Source organism: Oncorhynchus clarkii, chromosome 17 (assembly GCF_045791955.1).
Source record: "Oncorhynchus clarkii lewisi isolate Uvic-CL-2024 chromosome 17, UVic_Ocla_1.0, whole genome shotgun sequence".
NCBI lineage: Eukaryota > Metazoa > Chordata > Actinopteri > Salmoniformes > Salmonidae > Oncorhynchus > Oncorhynchus clarkii.
The window spans coordinates 4,044,178-4,061,677 of NC_092163.1; the positions used below are offsets into that span (position 1 = coordinate 4,044,178).

The 17,500-nt window shown below is 42.8% G+C and overlaps 1 protein-coding gene across 1 annotated transcript in view; it reads left to right on the plus strand.

Moving 5' to 3' along the window:
• Positions 1-786: 786 nt before the first annotated feature.
• LOC139370127 (guanine nucleotide-binding protein subunit alpha-12-like) overlaps positions 787-17,500 on the plus strand; it is a 36,700-nt gene continuing 19,986 nt past the window's right edge. Inside the window, exons 1-2 of the mRNA XM_071109451.1 lie at positions 787-1,786; positions 8,614-8,829. Coding sequence (XP_070965552.1) covers positions 1,469-1,786; positions 8,614-8,829 — 534 coding nt within the window. The 5' untranslated portion in view covers positions 787-1,468. The remainder of the gene's footprint in view (positions 1,787-8,613; positions 8,830-17,500) is intronic.

The following is a 17,500-nucleotide window of genomic DNA, read 5'->3' on the forward strand; positions in this document are numbered from 1 at the left end:
AGCAGGTTTAACACTTGTGTTCAAGCCCTGCTCTGAGACATGGAAGGAGAGACAACTAGCCAGCTACAACAAGTCTTCTAGAAGAGGATGGAGTTTGTCACCTGGACACTGATCCTGAGTCAGCGTCTATCCTATTATTCTCTACTGTATATGGAGTTTGTCTCCTGGAAACTGATCCCAAGTCAGCTCCTACCCTATGATTCTCTACTGTATTATATTTGTCTTGATTCCAATTAGAGCATTGAGCCCTACATCCCAGTGTTCTTTCTGTGATTCCAATTAGAGCATTGAGCCCTACATCCCAGTGTTCTTTCTTTGATTCCAATTAAAGCATTGAGCCCTACATCCCAGTGTTCTTTCTTTGACTCCAATTAATGCATTGAGCCCCACATCCCAGTGTTCTTTCTTTGATTCAAATTAAAGCATCGAGCCCTACATCCCAGTGTTCTTTCTTTGATTCAAATTAAAGCATCGAGCCCTACATCCCAGTGTTCTTTCTCAGCGCCTCCCGTAGTGATAGAGTGGTGTTGAGTCGCCCCCTATCTGCCGTCCGGAGTAGTGCTGCAGCAGTCTTAGACCAGACCAAGACAGTATGTAGCTGACATGGAACAGCCCACTACAACTACAGCCCAACTCCGTGTGGGCCACGACGAGGCCAAATGCATTTATATAGCTTCCAAAATATATTTAAAAAATTCAGCGGTGAGTGCCAATATGGAGGCTCAGCGGCTTCAAAACAGCACCCCCTGTTAGTCACCTAGTGTATATATAAATCACTGGGCCAGACTCTCGCTCCCACTCTTGCCTTTTTGTCCGTGTTCTCAAGTTCAGAAATCCCCTGGGAATCCTCCTAATCTACATCGAGGCAACATTTGCTTTTATTTTACTGAAGTTTGTTTGTTAGGCTAAACTTTAGTCTAGATACGCGGACGGTGATATCGTTTTATACTGAGTTTATAACGCTTGTTGGACGACTTTAGTCTCGGCGGTGGTTGTGTTGTTTTTTCCCCTCTTGTCCACTTCGCTGGTTCTTTATTTGAGAAGACAACACATCCAACTCTAAACCAAAATGGACACGGGAGTATCTCCAGCTCGCGCAACTCTGCGGGTCGGCGCATAACGGATACATAAACAGGATCTATTTTAATGGACGACAAAATCTTATTTTTTCATTTTGATAATCCTAACCACTTAAACGTTTAGGCTAATATAAATGTATTAAAGCGTAGTGGAGTGGATTATCTCGTATCATGTCAAGGATTTGGATATCGAAATAGCCTAATTTCTCACTTTTTTCCTCGGAGTGGAATGAGACAATCTGGGGGTTTATATCAGTCGGATATCCCTGCTACTACTGAAATGGTATAATCGAACCGTAGCCTATTGAATGGGAGTGTAGACTGGACTCTTCTCGTATTATGAAAAGGTTCTGCTGAAGTTTGGTGGGTTGGTTGGTTAAACACGGACCATGTCGGGAGTTGTGCGGAGCCTGAGCCGCTGCCTGCTGCCGGCCGAGGCCACCCGAGAGGCGGGCGGCAGCAAGGACAGGATCCGGGAAAGGGACGCGGTGCAGGAGCGAGAGGCTCGGCGGAGGAGCCGGGAGATTGATGCCATGCTTGCACGAGAGAGGCGTGCTGTGAGGCGGCTCGTGAAGATCCTTCTCCTCGGTGCTGGAGAGAGCGGCAAATCGACCTTCCTCAAACAGATGAGGATTATTAATGGGAAAGAGTTCGACAAGAAAGCCCTACTCGACTTCCGGGACACAATCTTTGAAAATATCATAAAGGTAGCCAAAATAAATACTTTTAGATAAGAGTTATAACCATTGTGACTCATGCAGTGAACAGGCCCGTGTTATTGTAGCATGGCATTTCTCCAAGGGAAAACAACGTTATTCAATCAATTCCCCGCGCACTGTATTGACGCGCATTAGGCAGAGGCCCATCCTAGTTAGTTCAATTCAAAAGCTCTGAGTTCTGAGTGTTGATCTCATTGACACTGGATATTAGGTCCAAGTCAGCTCCTACCCTATTATTCTCTACTGTATATGGAGTATATGGAGTTTGTCTCCTGGAAACTGATCCCAAGTCAGCTCCTATCCTATTATTCTCTACTGTATATGGAGTTTGTCTCCTGGAAACTGATCCCAAGTCAGCTTCTACTCTCATTGACAAAACATTGGATATTAGGTCCGTTTGTGCATTTCCCTCTCTATAGAATGGGTAGGACTGGGGCAGGGAAAACGGCTCCTAGATCAGTAATCAGTGGTGTCAGACGTTCACACTATGTAAAACGGGTTCTAGATCAGTGGTGTCAGACGTTCACACTAAGTCAAACTGGTTCTAAGTCAGTGGTGTCAGACGTACACACAAAGTAAAACTAGATCAGTGGTTCTAGATCAGTGGTTAGGTTTGTATCTAACGGATCAGTGGTCCCATGCAGACCAGACGTACACTTTGTACCTAACTAAAACACATTAACTATGACACAGTGTGACTCATGTCTGGCTCTCGTGCCGCGTTCACACGCTGCTCAGAACTCGGGATTTATCGACTTTCTAAGCAAGTCTGAAATGTCAAGAGTTTCCTAGTTCTGACCAGCGTGTGAACGTGGCATCAGCCGGCAGACTTAGTGTGTATGTGCGCCCGAACTCGCATGAGTGTGTGTGTGTGTGTGTCACTGCAGTGAGGAAGTGACTACTAGTTTCTCTGACACACACACACACACACACACACACACACACACACACAGAGAGAGATATAAAAAGTTTCCAATTGCCATACTTTGTGTTTGAATTGTTTATGTACAGAGAGCCACTCCGACCCTCAGATATCAGTTACAAATGAAGCATGTAATGTGTAGTGAATCTGCCAGATCAGAGGCTAGAAGGGATGACCAGGGATGTTCTCTGTGTAGTGAATCTGCCAGATCAGAGGCAGTAGGGACGACCAGGGATGTTCTCTGTTTAGTGAGTCCTCCAGATCAGAGGCAGTAGGGATGACCAGGGATGTTCTCTGTTTAGTGAGTCCTCCAGATCAGAGGCTGTAGGGATGACCAGGGATGTTCTCTGTTTAGTAGAGCCAGATCAGAGGCAGTAGGGACGACCAGGGATGTTCTCTGTTTAGTGAGTCCACCAGATCAGAGGCAGTAGAGATGACCAGGGATGTTCTCTGTTTAGTGAGTCCTCCAGATCAGAGGCTGTAGGGATGACCAGGGATGTTCTCTGTTTAGTAGAGCCAGATCAGAGGCAGTAGGGACGACCAGGGACGTTCTCTGTTTAGTGAGTCCTCCAGATCAGAGTCAGTAGGGACGACCAGGGACGTTCTCTGTTTAGTGAGTCCTCCAGATCAGAGTCAGTAGGGACGACCAGGGACGTTCTCTGTTTAGTGAGTCCACCAGATCAGAGGCAGTAGAGATGACCAGGGATGTTCTCTGTTTAGTGAGTCCTCCAGATCAGAGGCTTTAGGGATGACCAGGGATGTTCTCTGTTTAGTAGAGCCAGATCAGAGGCAGTAGGGACGACCAGGGACGTTCTCTGTTTAGTGAGTCCTCCAGATCAGAGTCAGTAGGGACGACCAGGGACGTTCTCTGTTTAGTGAGTCCTCCAGATCAGAGTCAGTAGGGACGACCATGGATGTTCTCTGTTTAGTTAGTCCTCCAGATCAGAGTCAGTAGAGATAACCAGGGATGTTCTCTGTTTAGTGAGTCCTCCAGATCAGAGGCTGTAGGGATGACCAGGGATGTTCCCTGTTTAGTGAGTCCTCCAGATCAGAGTCAGTAGGGACGACCAGGGACGTTCTCTGTTTAGTGAGTCCACCAGATCAGAGGCAGTAGAGATGACCAGGGATGTTCTCTGTTTAGTGAGTCCTCCAGATCAGAGGCTTTAGGGATGACCAGGGATGTTCTCTGTTTAGTAGAGCCAGATCAGAGGCAGTAGGGACGACCAGGGACGTTCTCTGTTTAGTGAGTCCTCCAGATCAGAGTCAGTAGGGACGACCAGGGACGTTCTCTGTTTAGTGAGTCCTCCAGATCAGAGTCAGTAGGGACGACCATGGATGTTCTCTGTTTAGTTAGTCCTCCAGATCAGAGTCAGTAGAGATAACCAGGGATGTTCTCTGTTTAGTGAGTCCTCCAGATCAGAGGCTGTAGGGATGACCAGGGATGTTCCCTGTTTAGTGAGTCCACCAGATCAGAGGCAGTAGGGACGACCAGGGACGTTCTCTGTTTAGTGAGTCCTCCAGATCAGAGTCAGTAGGGACGACCATGGATGTTCTCTGTTTAGTGAGTCCTCCAGATCAGAGTCAGTAGGGACGACCATGGATGTTCTCTGTTTAGTGAGTCCTCCAGATCAGAGTCAGTAGGGACGACCAGGGATGTTCTCTGTTTAGTGAGTCCTCCAGATCAGAGTCAGTAGGGACGACCAGAGACGTTTTCTTGATTGAAAAATTTGACAATTTTCCTGCCCGGCTAAGCAATTGAAAATACTTTTGGGTGTCAGGGAAAATGTATAGAGTAAAACGTAAATTATTTTCTTCAGGAATGTAGTGAAGTTAAAGTTGTAGAAAATAAAAAATAGTAAAGTAGAGTACAGATACAGTACCGCCCCAAAAAATGACTTAAGTAGAACTTTGAAGTATTTTTACTGAAGTACTTTACACCACACACACACACACACACACACACACACACACACACACACACACACACACACACACACACACACACACACACACACACACACACACACACACACACACACACACACACACACACACACACACACACACACACACACACACACACACACACACACACACACACACACACACACACACACACACACACATACACACACACACACACACACACACACACACACACACAATTTATAAAGAGACTTCTAACAACATCATATATATTTTTTAAAGCTACTGTTTAATTACTGGGGTCTTAATGAAACACATGTGTCAGACTGTATGTCTGTTGGTGAAGAGAGAGAGAGACAGAGAGAAGGGGTCTATATGATTTATCCATTATCTGGATCTTCTGGGTTTAGCTTGAGAAGCTTCTGTTGTCCCCAATGTTCCCTTTAAGCTGCGCACATCCACAGCCCCGCGCAGAGAAGCACGAGATTGAACTTCACTCAACGTTCTGGATTTTCCCAACTTTAGTTAACACTATCAACATTCTAGAGTTTCCCCCCTTTAGGTAACACTATCAACGTTCTAGAGTTTTCCCCTTTAGTTAACACTATCAACATTCTAGAGTTTCCCCCCTTTAGGTAACACTATCAACGTTCTAGAGTTTTCCCCTTTAGGTAACACTATCAACGTTCTAGAGTTTTTCCCCTTTAGTTAACACTATCAACGTTCTAGAGTTTCTCCCCTTTAGTTAACACTATCAACGTTCTAGAGTTTTTCCCCTTTAGTTAACACTATCAACGTTCTAGAGTTTTTCCCCTTTAGTTAACACTATCAACTTTCTAGAGTTTTTCCCCTTTAGTTAACACTATCAACGTTCTAGAGTTTTTCCCCTTTAGTTAACACTATCAACGTTCTAGAGTTTTTCCCCTTTAGTTAACACTATCAACGTTTCCCTTTGCTGTGGGAATTGCGATCGAATCAACTCAATATTAGCCACTTTTAATGCAACATCCTAAAATAAAACAATCTATGCAAGACTTTTGTTGTAAGCAGAACGCATTGGGGTAGGATTCTATTCGTTCGTGAGTAGATGCGCTTGTTTTGAGTTCAAAGTGAGAGCTGCATGTTCCCACATGGGCACATTTTGTTCATACCCTTTGCTAATTAGGGAGTTATTAGCCCAGTTATAGATCATTTGTAGTGATTACTTCCTACAAGAGCACAAAACGTGTACATTTCTAGACATCTTTGAAAAGCGAGTAAAGAGGTTTTTTTTTGTCTTAAAGGGGCAGTGTTGTATTTTGAGACAGGCTTGAATAATCTAAGTAGCCAATAGGCAGAGGGTCTGATGTGTCTGATTCTCTGTAATAATGATATGGGAATAATAATGCATTTTATTTTGTAAAGTTGTTTCTTGCATCAAACAACACAACATTTTCAGTCACCTCCTTGTCTGATAAAACACGTGGAATAGTAGGTTAATGTCAGGCCCTGCTGCGCCACTTTGCAGCCCAAACGCGGGTACAACCTCAGTGTTCACAGTAAACGCAGGCTGGAAGTTGCACAGCATTTTCACAACGTTCAAGTTTGCGCTCAGCAGACCTGAAATTTGAGGGAACGTTGTATGTAACATAGAATAGACTCTTCTGGGTTAGCTAAATACGCTTCTGTTTCCAATAATGTGTGTGTAGCATGTGAAAGACCTAAGAGCTGTGTGAGTACCAGTAGATAGATACATACACTGTAATACTGGTTGTAGATAGATACACTGTATCACTGGTTGTAGATAGATACACTGTAACACTGTAATACTGGTTGTAGATAGATACACTGTAATACTGGTTGTAGATAGATACACTGTAACACTGGTTGTAGATAGATACACTGTAACACTGTAATACTGGTGGTAGATAGATACACTGTAACACTGGTTGTAGATAGATACACTGTAACACTGTAACACTGGTTGTAGATAGATACCCTGTAACACTGGTTGTAGATTGATACACTGTAATACTGGTTGTAGATAGATCAAAATAACACATTTTGTACTTGAGTGAGTGTATGTATCCAGCGCCGTCTCTCTCTATAGGGGATGGGTGTATTGGTAGATGTATATATTAATGTATATATTGTTCTACAGGGGATGGGTGTATTGGTAGATGTATATGTTGTTCTATAGGGGATGGGTGTATTGGTAGATGTATATATTAATGTATATATTGTTCTACAGGGGATGGGTGTATTGGTAGATGTATATATTAATGTATATATTGTTCTACAGGGGATGGGTGTATTGGTAGATGTATATATTGTTCTATAGGGGATGGGTGTATTGGTAGATGTATATATTGTTCTATAGGGGATGGGTGTATTGGTAGATGTATATATTAATGTATATATTGTTCTATAGGGGATGGGTGTTTTGGTAGATGTATATATTAATGTATATATTGTTCTATAGGGGATGGGTGTATTGGTAGATGTATATGTTGTTCTATAGGGGATGGGTGTATTGGTAGATGTATATATTAATGTATATATTGTTCCATAGGGGATGGGTGTATTGGTAGATGTATATATTAATGTATATATTGTTCTATAGGGGATGGGTGTATTGGTAGATGTATATATTGTTCTATAGGGGATGGGTGTATTGGTAGATGTATATATTAATGTATATATTGTTCTATAGGGGATGGGTGTATTGGTAGATGTATATGTTGTTCTATAGGGGATGGGTGTATTGGTAGATGTATATATTGTTCTATAGGGGATGGGTGTATTGGTAGATGTATATATTGTTCTACAGGGGATGGGTGTATTGGTAGATGTATATATTGTTCTATAGGGGATGGGTGTTTTGGTAGATGTATATATTAATGTATATATTGTTCTATAGGGGATGGGTGTATTGGTAGATGTATATATTAATGTATATATTGTTCTACAGGGGATGGGTGTATTGGTAGATGTATATATTGTTCTATAGGGGATGGGTGTATTGGTAGATGTATATATTGTTCTACAGGGGATGGGTGTATTGGTAGATGTATATATTAATGTATATATTGTTCTATAGGGGATGGGTGTATTGGTAGATGTATATATTGTTCTACAGGGGATGGGTGTATTGGTAGATGTATATATTAATGTATATATTGTTCTATAGGGGATGGGTGTATTGGTAGATGTATATATTGTTCTACAGGGGATGGGTGTATTGGTAGATGTATATATTGTTCTATAGGGGATGGGTGTATTGGTAGATGTATATATTGTTCTATAGGGGATGGGTGTATTGGTAGATGTATATGTTGTTCTATAGGGGATGGGTGTATTGGTAGATGTATATATTAATGTATATATTGTTCTATAGGGGATGGGTGTATTGGTAGATGTATATATTAATGTATATATTGTTCTACAGGGGATGGGTGTATTGGTAGATGTATATATTGTTCTATAGGGGATGGGTGTATTGGTAGATGTATATATTGTTCTATAGGGGATGGGTGTATTGGTAGATGTATATATTGTTCTACAGGGGATGGGTGTATTGGTAGATGTATTTATTGTTCTACAGGGGATGGGTGTATTGGTAGATGTATATATTGTTCTACAGGGGATGGGTGTATTGGTAGATGTATATATTAATGTATACATTGTTCTATAGGGGATGGGTGTATTGGTAGATGTATATATTAATGTATATATTGTTCTATAGGGGATGGGTGTATTGGTAGATGTATATATTAATGTATATATTGTTCTATAGGGGATGGGTGTATTGGTAGATGTATATATTAATGTATATATTGTTCTACAGGGGATGGGTGTATTGGTGGATGTATATATTAATGTATATATTGTTCTACAGGGGATGCGTGTATTGGTAGATGTATATATTGTTCTATAGGGGATGGGTGTATTGGTAGATGTATATATTAATGTATATATTGTTCTACAGGGGATGCGTGTATTGGTAGATGCACGGGACAAGCTGGGGATTCCGTGGCAGAACTCTGAAAACGAGAAGCACGGCATGTTTGTGATGTCATTTGAGGGGCGTGGTGGAGTGGCGGTAGAACCAATGGAATTCCAGCTTTATGGTCTGGCGCTGGACGCTCTGTGGAGGGATTCTGGAATACAGGACGCCTACGCACGACGCAGTGAGTTTCAACTGGTGAGTCTGACACACACACACACACACACACACACAGCTACACACACACACAGAGATACACACACACACACACAGCTACACACACACACACACACACACACACACACACACAGCTACACAAACACACGACAGCCGTGTCTGAGACTGAAAGATCACACACTCTCATTTGTTTGTGTCAGAGAGTGACTGTGTGTGTTGTTATTATGATGTCACAGTCTCTCCCTGGTCTTCAACTCCAGATAAGTTAGAGCTGCAGTCAACATTCAAAACAGTTCGTTGTTTACAAACTGAGAACACGCTATGACAAAAAAAAGATTCTAGAACCTAAAAGGATTCTTTGACTGTCCCCATAGGAGTACCCTTTGAAGAACCCTTTTAGGTTCCAAGTAGAACCCCTTTTGGGTTCCATGTTCCACAGAGGGTTCTACCTGGAACCAAAAAGGGTTCTCCCTTGGAGACAGCCGAAGAACCCTTTTGGAACCTTTTTTTTAAGAGTGTATTTGAGTGTGTAGAGTGTAGTGTGTAGAGTGTGTAGTCTGTGAAGTGTAGTGTGTGTAGTGTTGTGTGTAGTGTTGTGTGTAGTGTAGTGTGTATTGTAGTGTGCAGTGTGTGTAGAGCAGGGGTGTCAAAGTCAAATGGACGGAGGGCCAAATAAAAAAATCAGCTACAAGACGAGGGCCGGACTGTTCGAATGTTCATTGAAAAATTTTTAAATGACGCATATAGTCTAGTGAACCTAATTGAACCTACTGAAAACCTAACAAATATATTACAATATGATCAGATAAATAAAGCAATATTTTCTTATGGCTCTGTCAGTAATCTTTAATTTTCAACAGACACAAAAGACAAATTTCCTTTATATAAATATCCCCATAACATGAACATTAAATGAAAGAAACCGGTATTCAAGGCACCATCAGTAGACTATATTTTCTATTTTAGCAAAAGTGGGCTAAATTTACTTCAAAGAAAAAACAATAATAGCAATTTTCTATCATCCACTCAACTGAAATATTTTTAAAATATAATTGGATTGAAATACAAAAAAATAAAGTGCAAAAATCTATTAATCAAAAACAACACTTTGTTTAAGGAGAAGTAACATGCAGTGAAAACAAATATTAAATTTTAACTTTTAAACTTGAACTGAGTAAAAACTCTAAATATGTGATTGCACAGTAATGTTCACTTGTTTGAGGTTGAGGGTGATACTTGGTGGTGTCCCATCTTTTCCACAAGTTCATCAATGTTCGGGGTAAGGCTCTGAGCTGAAGAAATCCTCAGAATTGAGTGGAGGTGTTCAGCAGTAAGTCGACTTCTGTGTGATGTTTTGTTCAGGTTCATCAAAGAAAACAGTTGTTCACACAGGTATGTGCTGCCAAACATAGACAACGTTTGAGCAGCCTGGATGCGCAGCTGGGGCATTGTGCCGGGGAGGAAACGGGCGAACTCCGCAGCACCCACTGCCGCATATTTTGCCCTCAGTGCATCATTGCATTGGAGGTCAATCAACTCCATTTGGAGGTTTGGTGGTGAGCTTTCCACGTCAACAGCAAATGGGTTACCGAGCAGTTCCAACCTGCTTTTTTGTGCTTCAAAGTCAGCAAATCGGCGTCGAAAGTCAGCGGCAAGCATACCTATTTTATCAGCCAACTGTGTGCTCGGGAACGCACTGGTAGAGAGCTTCTCTTTCATGGTCTGGCAGCTGGGAAAGTGGCTCAAATTTTCTTTCCGCATCTGCGTCTCCCACAGAGTCAGTTTGGTTTTAAATGCCTTCACTGTACTGTACATATCAGAGATGACACGATCCCGACCCTGCAGCTGCAAGTTTATTGCATTCAGATGACTCGTAATGTCACACAGAAAAGCCATTTCACACAGAAACATTTCGTCTCGGAGTTGTGTTGTGTCTTTCCCTTTGCTGTCCAAGAACAGACAAATCTCCTCACGAAGCTCGAAACATCTTTGAAGCACCTTTCCCTGGCTTAGCCATCGCACCTCTGTGTGATAAGGCAAATCACCATGCTCCGTTTCTAACTCCGTCAGAAATGCCTTGAACTGGCGGTGATTCAAACCTTTGGCTCTGATAAAGTTAACTGTGCGCGTGATGATGCTCATTACATGCTCCATTTTCAAGGCTTTACCGCACAACGCTTCCTGGTGTATGATACAATGATAAGCTGTCAGCTCACCTGTCGCGTTTTCCTCTTGCATCTTTTCCCGTATCTTCGCCACCAGTCCGCTCCTGTGTCCACACATCGCAGGTGCTCCGTCGGTTGTCAAACCCACGAGTTTTTCCCAAGGCAGCTCCATCTCATTTACACATCTTGACACCTCTTCATACAAATCATGCCCCGTAGTTGTGCCATGCATAGGACGTAAAGCCAAAAACTCCTCTGTCACGCTTAGGTTGGAGTCCACTCCGCGGATGAAAATTGACAACTGGGCAATGTCAGAAATGTCGGTGCTCTCATCCACAGCCAAGGAATATGCAATAAAATCTTTTCCCTTTTTCACAAGCTGCTCTTTTAGATTGATGGACAACTGGTCTACTCTCTCGGCAATGGTGTTTCTGCTCAGACTCACATTTAAAAAGAGTTGCCTTTTTTCTGGGCAAACTTCGTCACAAACTTTAATCATGCAGTTTTTGATGAAATCCCCCTCCGTAAATGGCCGGGCTGATTTAGCGATCTCTTCTGCCAAAATAAAACTGGCCTTGACAGCAGCCTGGCCTTGTGATTTGGCTTTTTTGAACAGAGCCTGTCGAGATTTGAGGCCTCGTTTTAATTCCTCTGCCTTTTGTAGCCTTTGTTCCATGTCCATATTCTTGTTTTTGTCCGCGTGTTTCGTTTCATAATGTCGTCTCAGATTATACTCTTTCAGTACCGCCACACTTTCTCCACACAGAAGACACACAGGTTTTCCAGCTACCTTCGTGAACATATACTCCGACTCCCACCTTGTTTGAAACCCCCGGTTCTCAGTATCCACCTTCCGTTTTGCCATTTTTGATGGGTATCTGAAAGTTAATTTTACTGTGATGCTGACGACTGCTGTGCCAATAAATATTGAAATGAAGCAGCCTACTGCTCGGTGCGTCACCTTTGCATTGTGGGAAATGTAGTATTGGTGCGTGTAAAAGATCTGCGGGCTGCCGGCTTGCTGCGGGCCGGTTCTAATAATAAATCAAGATCATCCCAGGGGCCGTAAAAAACCTTCTTGCGGGCCGGATGTGGCCCGCGGGCCTTGACTCTGACATATGTGGTGTAGAGGGTGTAGTGTGTGTAGTGTGTGTAGAGTGTGTAGTGTAGTGTGTATTGTAGTGTGCAGTGTGTGTAGAGGGTGTAGTGTGTGTAGTGTGTGTAGAGTGTGTAGTGTGCAGTGTGTGTAGAGGGTGTAGAGTGTGTGTGTAGGTTTGTATGTTGCTAGGTGACAACAAGGCTGTCAGGGCTGACTAGAGACTAATTTATTGTTAATTTATCGTTAATTTATCATTCATTTATCGTTAATTTATCATTAATTTATCGCTGTCTGACATAAAAAAAATCCACTCATGGTAGTTTGTGTTGTCAACCTTCGTCCTGTCAAGAATATGTACCCATAAAACACTGTGCTATACTGGCCCTATTGGCCACGCCGCTCCTGGACCAATCAGGACGAAGCCTGGGTAGAGGCTATATAATCAGATAGTATTGTTTATAGCCTGGGTAGAATGCTATATAATCAGATAGTATTGTTTATAGCCTGGGTAGAGGCTCTATAATGAGATATTATTGTTTATAGCCTGGGTAGAGGTTATATAATAAGATAGTATTGTTTATAGCCTGGGTAGAGGCTATATAATAAGATATTATTGTTTATAGCCTTGGTAGAGGCTATATAATTAGATAGTATTGTTTATAGCCTGGGTAGAGGCTCTATAATAAGATATTATTGTTTATAGCCTTGGTAGAGGCTATATAATTAGATAGTATTGTTTAAAGCCTTGGTAGAGGCTATATAATTAGATAGTATTGTTGAAAGCTGTGCTATAGTTGTTCATTCTAGTTATTTTTGAAAAGCCCCAACAACTTTAGGACAACACCTTTGTAGGCTAGAATATTTGGGAAATTAGCTACTGTTCATAACCTTAAACTCGTCTTAAAACGTTTACGACAGGCAGGTAAGAATAATGAGGATAGGTTATTGGACATTTGGTTTTAGACCTCGCATAGAGAGATCTTCCCGGCCCGCATGGGTCATATCTTTCTTAATGAGCTGTAGCTTGAATAAACTCGTTTTTTTCCGAAAGGCTATTGATATAGTTGGTTCTGTCATTACTAGTCTGATATACCTTATGTTGTCAGGTTATTGATATAGTTGGTTCTGTCATTACTAGTCTGATATACCTTATGCTGTCAGGTTATTGATATAGTTGGTTCTGTCATTACTAGTCTGATATACCTTATGTTGTCAGGTTATTGATATAGTTGGTTCTGTCATTACTAGTCTGATATACCTTATGTTGTCAGGTTATTGATATAGTTGGTTCTGTCATTACTAGTCTGATATACCTTATGTTGTCAGGTTATTGATATAGTTGGTTCTGTCATTACTAGTCTGATATACCTTATGTTGTCAGGTTATTGATATAGTTGGTTCTGTCATTACTAGTCTGATATACCTTATGTTGTCAGGTTATTAATATAGTTGGTTCTGTCATTACTAGTCTGATATACCTTATGTTGTCAGGTTATTGATATAGTTGGTTCTGTCATTACTAGTCTGATATACCTTATGTTGTCAGGCTATTGATACAGTTGTTTCTGTCAAAACTAGTTCCCTGGATACCTTACGTTGTCAGGCTATTGATATAGTTGGTTCTGTCATTATTAGTTCCCTGGATACCTTACGTTGTCAGGCTATTGATATAGTTGGTTCTGTCATTACTAGTCTGATATACCTTATGTTGTCAGGCTATTGATATAGTTGGTTCTGTCATTACTAGTCTGATATACTTTATGTTGTCAGGCTATTGATATAGTTGGTTCTGTCATTACTAGTCTGATATACCTTATGTTGTCAGGCTATTGATATAGTTGGTTCTGTCAAAACTAGTTCCCTGGATACCTTACGTTGTCAGGCTATTGATATAGTTGGTTCTGTCATTACTAGTCTGATATACCTTATGTTGTCAGGCTATTGATATAGTTGGTTCTGTCATTACTAGTCTGATATACCTTATGTTGTCAGGCTATTGATATAGTTGGTTCTGTCAAAACTAGTTCCCTGGATACCTTACGTTGTCAGGCTATTGATATAGTTGGTTCTGTCATTACTAGTCCCTGGATACCTTACATTGTCAGGCTATTGATATAGTTGGTTCTGTCAAAACTAGTTCCCTGGATACCTTACGTTGTCAGGCTATTGATATAGTTGGTTCTGTCATTACTAGTCTGATATACCTTATGTTGTCAGGCTATTGATATAGTTGGTTCTGTCAAAACTAGTTCCCTGGATACCTTACGTTGTCAGGCTATTGATATAGTTGGTTCTGTCATTACTAGTCTGATATACCTTATGTTGTCAGGCTATTGATATAGTTGGTTCTGTCATTACAAGTCTGATATACCTTATGTTGTCAGGCTATTGATATAGTTGGTTCTGCCATTATTAGTTCCCTGGATACCTTACGTTGTCAGGCTATTGATATAGTTCGTCCTGTCATTACTAGTCCCTGGATACCTTACATTGTCAGGCTATTGATCAAATCAAATCAAATCAAATTTATTTATATAGCCCTTCGTACATCAGCTGATATCTCAAAGTGCTGTACAGAAACCCAGCCTAAAACCCCAAACAGCAAGCAATGCAGGTGTAGAAGCACGGTGGCTAGGAAAAACTCCCTAGAAAGGCCAAAACCTAGGAAGAAACCTAGAGAGGAACCAGGCTATGTGGGGTGGCCAGTCCTCTTCTGGCTGTGCCGGGTGGAGATTATAACAAAACATGGTCAAGATGTTCAAATGTTCATAAATGACCAGCATGGTCGAATAATAATAAGGCAGAATAGTTGAAACTGGAGCAGCAGCACAGTCAGGTGGACTGGGGACAGCAAGGAGTCATCATGTCAGGTATTCCTGGGGCATGGTCCTATGGCTCAGGTCCTCCGAGAGAGAGAAAGAAAGAGAGAATTAGAGAGAGCATATGTGGGATGGCCAGTCCTCTTCTGGCTGTGCCGGGTGGAGATTATAACAGAACATGGCCAAGATGTTCAAATGTTCATAAATGACCAGCATGGTCGAATAATAATAAGGCAGAACAGTTGAAACTGGAGCAGCAGCACAGCCAGGTGGACTGGGGACAGCAAGGAGTCATCATGTCAGGTAGTCCTGGGGCATGGTCCTAGGGCTCAGGTCCTCCGAGAGAGAGAAAGAGAGAAGGAGAGAATTAGAGAACGCACACTTAGATTCACACAGGACACCGAATAGGACAGGAGAAGTACTCCAGATATAACAAACTGACCCTAGCCCCCCGACACATAAACTACTGCAGCATAAATACTGGAGGCTGAGACAGGAGGGGTCAGGAGACACTGTGGCCCCATCCGAGGACACCCCCGGACAGGGCCAAACAGGAAGGATATAACCCCACCCACTTTGCCAAAGCACAGCCCCCACAACACTAGAGGGATATCTTCAACCACCAACTTACCATCCTGAGACAAGGCTGAGTATAGCCCACAAAGACCTCCGCCACGGCACAACCCAAGGGGGGGGGGGGCGCCAACCCAGACAGGATGACCACATCACAGTTTTATTTGAGACGACTGTACAACCATTAAGATTAATTGTCAGATTCAACAGAAGATCTCTTTGTTTCTTGGGACCTAGAACAAGCATCTCTGTTTTGTCCGAGTTTAAAAGTAGAAAGTTTGCAGCCATCCACTTCCTTATGTCTGAAACACATTCTTCTAGCAAGGGCAATTTTGGGGCTTCACCATGTTTAATTGAAATGTACAGCTGTGTGTCATCCGCATAGCAGTGAAAGTTAACATTATGTTTTCGAATTACATCCCCAAGAGGTAAAATATATAGTGAAAACAATAGTGGTCCTAAAACGGAACCTTGAGGAACACCGAAATTTACAGTTGATTTGTCAGAGGACAAACCATTCACAGAGACAAACTGATATCTTTCCGACAGATAAGATCTAAACCAGGCCAGAACTTGTCCGTGTATTGATAATGTTGATTCTGTTATTACTATTCCCTGGATACCTTACGTTGTCAGGCTATTGATAGAGTTGGTTCTGTCATTATTAATTCCCTGGATACCTTACATTGTCAGGCTATTGATATAGTTGGTTCTGTCATTATTAGTTCCCTGGATACCTTAAGTTATCAGGCTATTGATATAGTTGGTCCTGTCGTTATTAGTTCCCTGTATACCTTACGTTGTCAGGCTATTAATCAACTTGGTTCTGTCATTATTAGTTCCCTGCATACCTTCTGCTGTGTACTGTCCTGCTGTGTACTGTCTGCTGTGTGCTGTCCTGCTGTGTACTGTACTGCTGTGTGCTGTCCTGCTGTGTACTGTCCTGCTGTGTACTGTCCTGCTGTGTACTGTCCTGCTGTGTACTGTCCTGCTGCGTACTGTCCTGCTGTGTACTGTCCTGCTGTGTGCTGTCCTGCTGTGTACTGTCCTCCTGTATGCTGTCCTGCTGTGTGCTGTCCTGCTGTGTACTGTCCTGCTGTGTGCTGTCCTGCTGTGTACTGTCCTGCTGTGTACTGTCCTGCTGTGTGCTGTCCTGCTGTGTGCTGTCCTGCTGTGTGCTGTCCTGATGTGTGCTGTCCTGCTGTGTACTGTCCTGCTGTCCTGATTTGTACTGTCCTGCTGTGTGCTGTGTACTGTCCTGATGTGTACTGTCCTGCTGTGTACTGTCCTGCTGTGTACTGTCCTGCTATGTACTGTCCTGCTGTGTGCTGTGTACTGTCTTGCAGTGTACTGTCCTGCTGTGTACTGTCCTGCTGTGTTCTGTCCTGCTGTGTACTGTCCTGCTGTGTGCTGTGTACTGTCCTGCTGTGTACTGTCCTTCTGTGTACTGTCCTGCTGTGTACTGTCCTGCTGTGTGCTGTCCTGCTGTTTGCTATCCTGATGTGTGCTGTCCTGCTGTGTACTGTCCTGCTGTGTACTGTCCTGCTGTGTGCTGTCCTGCTGTGTACTGTCCTGCTGTGTACTGTCCTGCTGCGTACTGTCCTGCTGTGTACTGTCCTGCTGTGTGCTGTCCTGCTGTGTACTGTCCTCCTGTATGCTGTCCTGCTGTGTGCTGTCCTGCTGTGTACTGTCCTGCTGTGTGCTGTCCTGCTGTGTACTGTCCTGCTGTGTACTGTCCTGCTGTGTGCTGTCCTGCTGTGTGCTGTCCTCCTGTATGCTGTCCTGCTGTGTGCTGTCCTGCTGTGTGCTGTCCTGCTGTGTACTGTCCTGCTGTGTGCTGTCCTGCTGTGTACTGTCCTGCTGTGTACTGTCCTGCTGTGTGCTGTCCTGCTGTGTACTGTCCTCCTGTATGCTGTCCTGCTGTGTGCTGTCCTGCTGTGTACTGTCCTGCTGTGTGCTGTCCTGCTGTGTGCTGTCCTGCTGTGTACTGTCCTGCTGTGTACTGTCCTGCTGTGTGCTGTCCTGCTGTGTGCTGT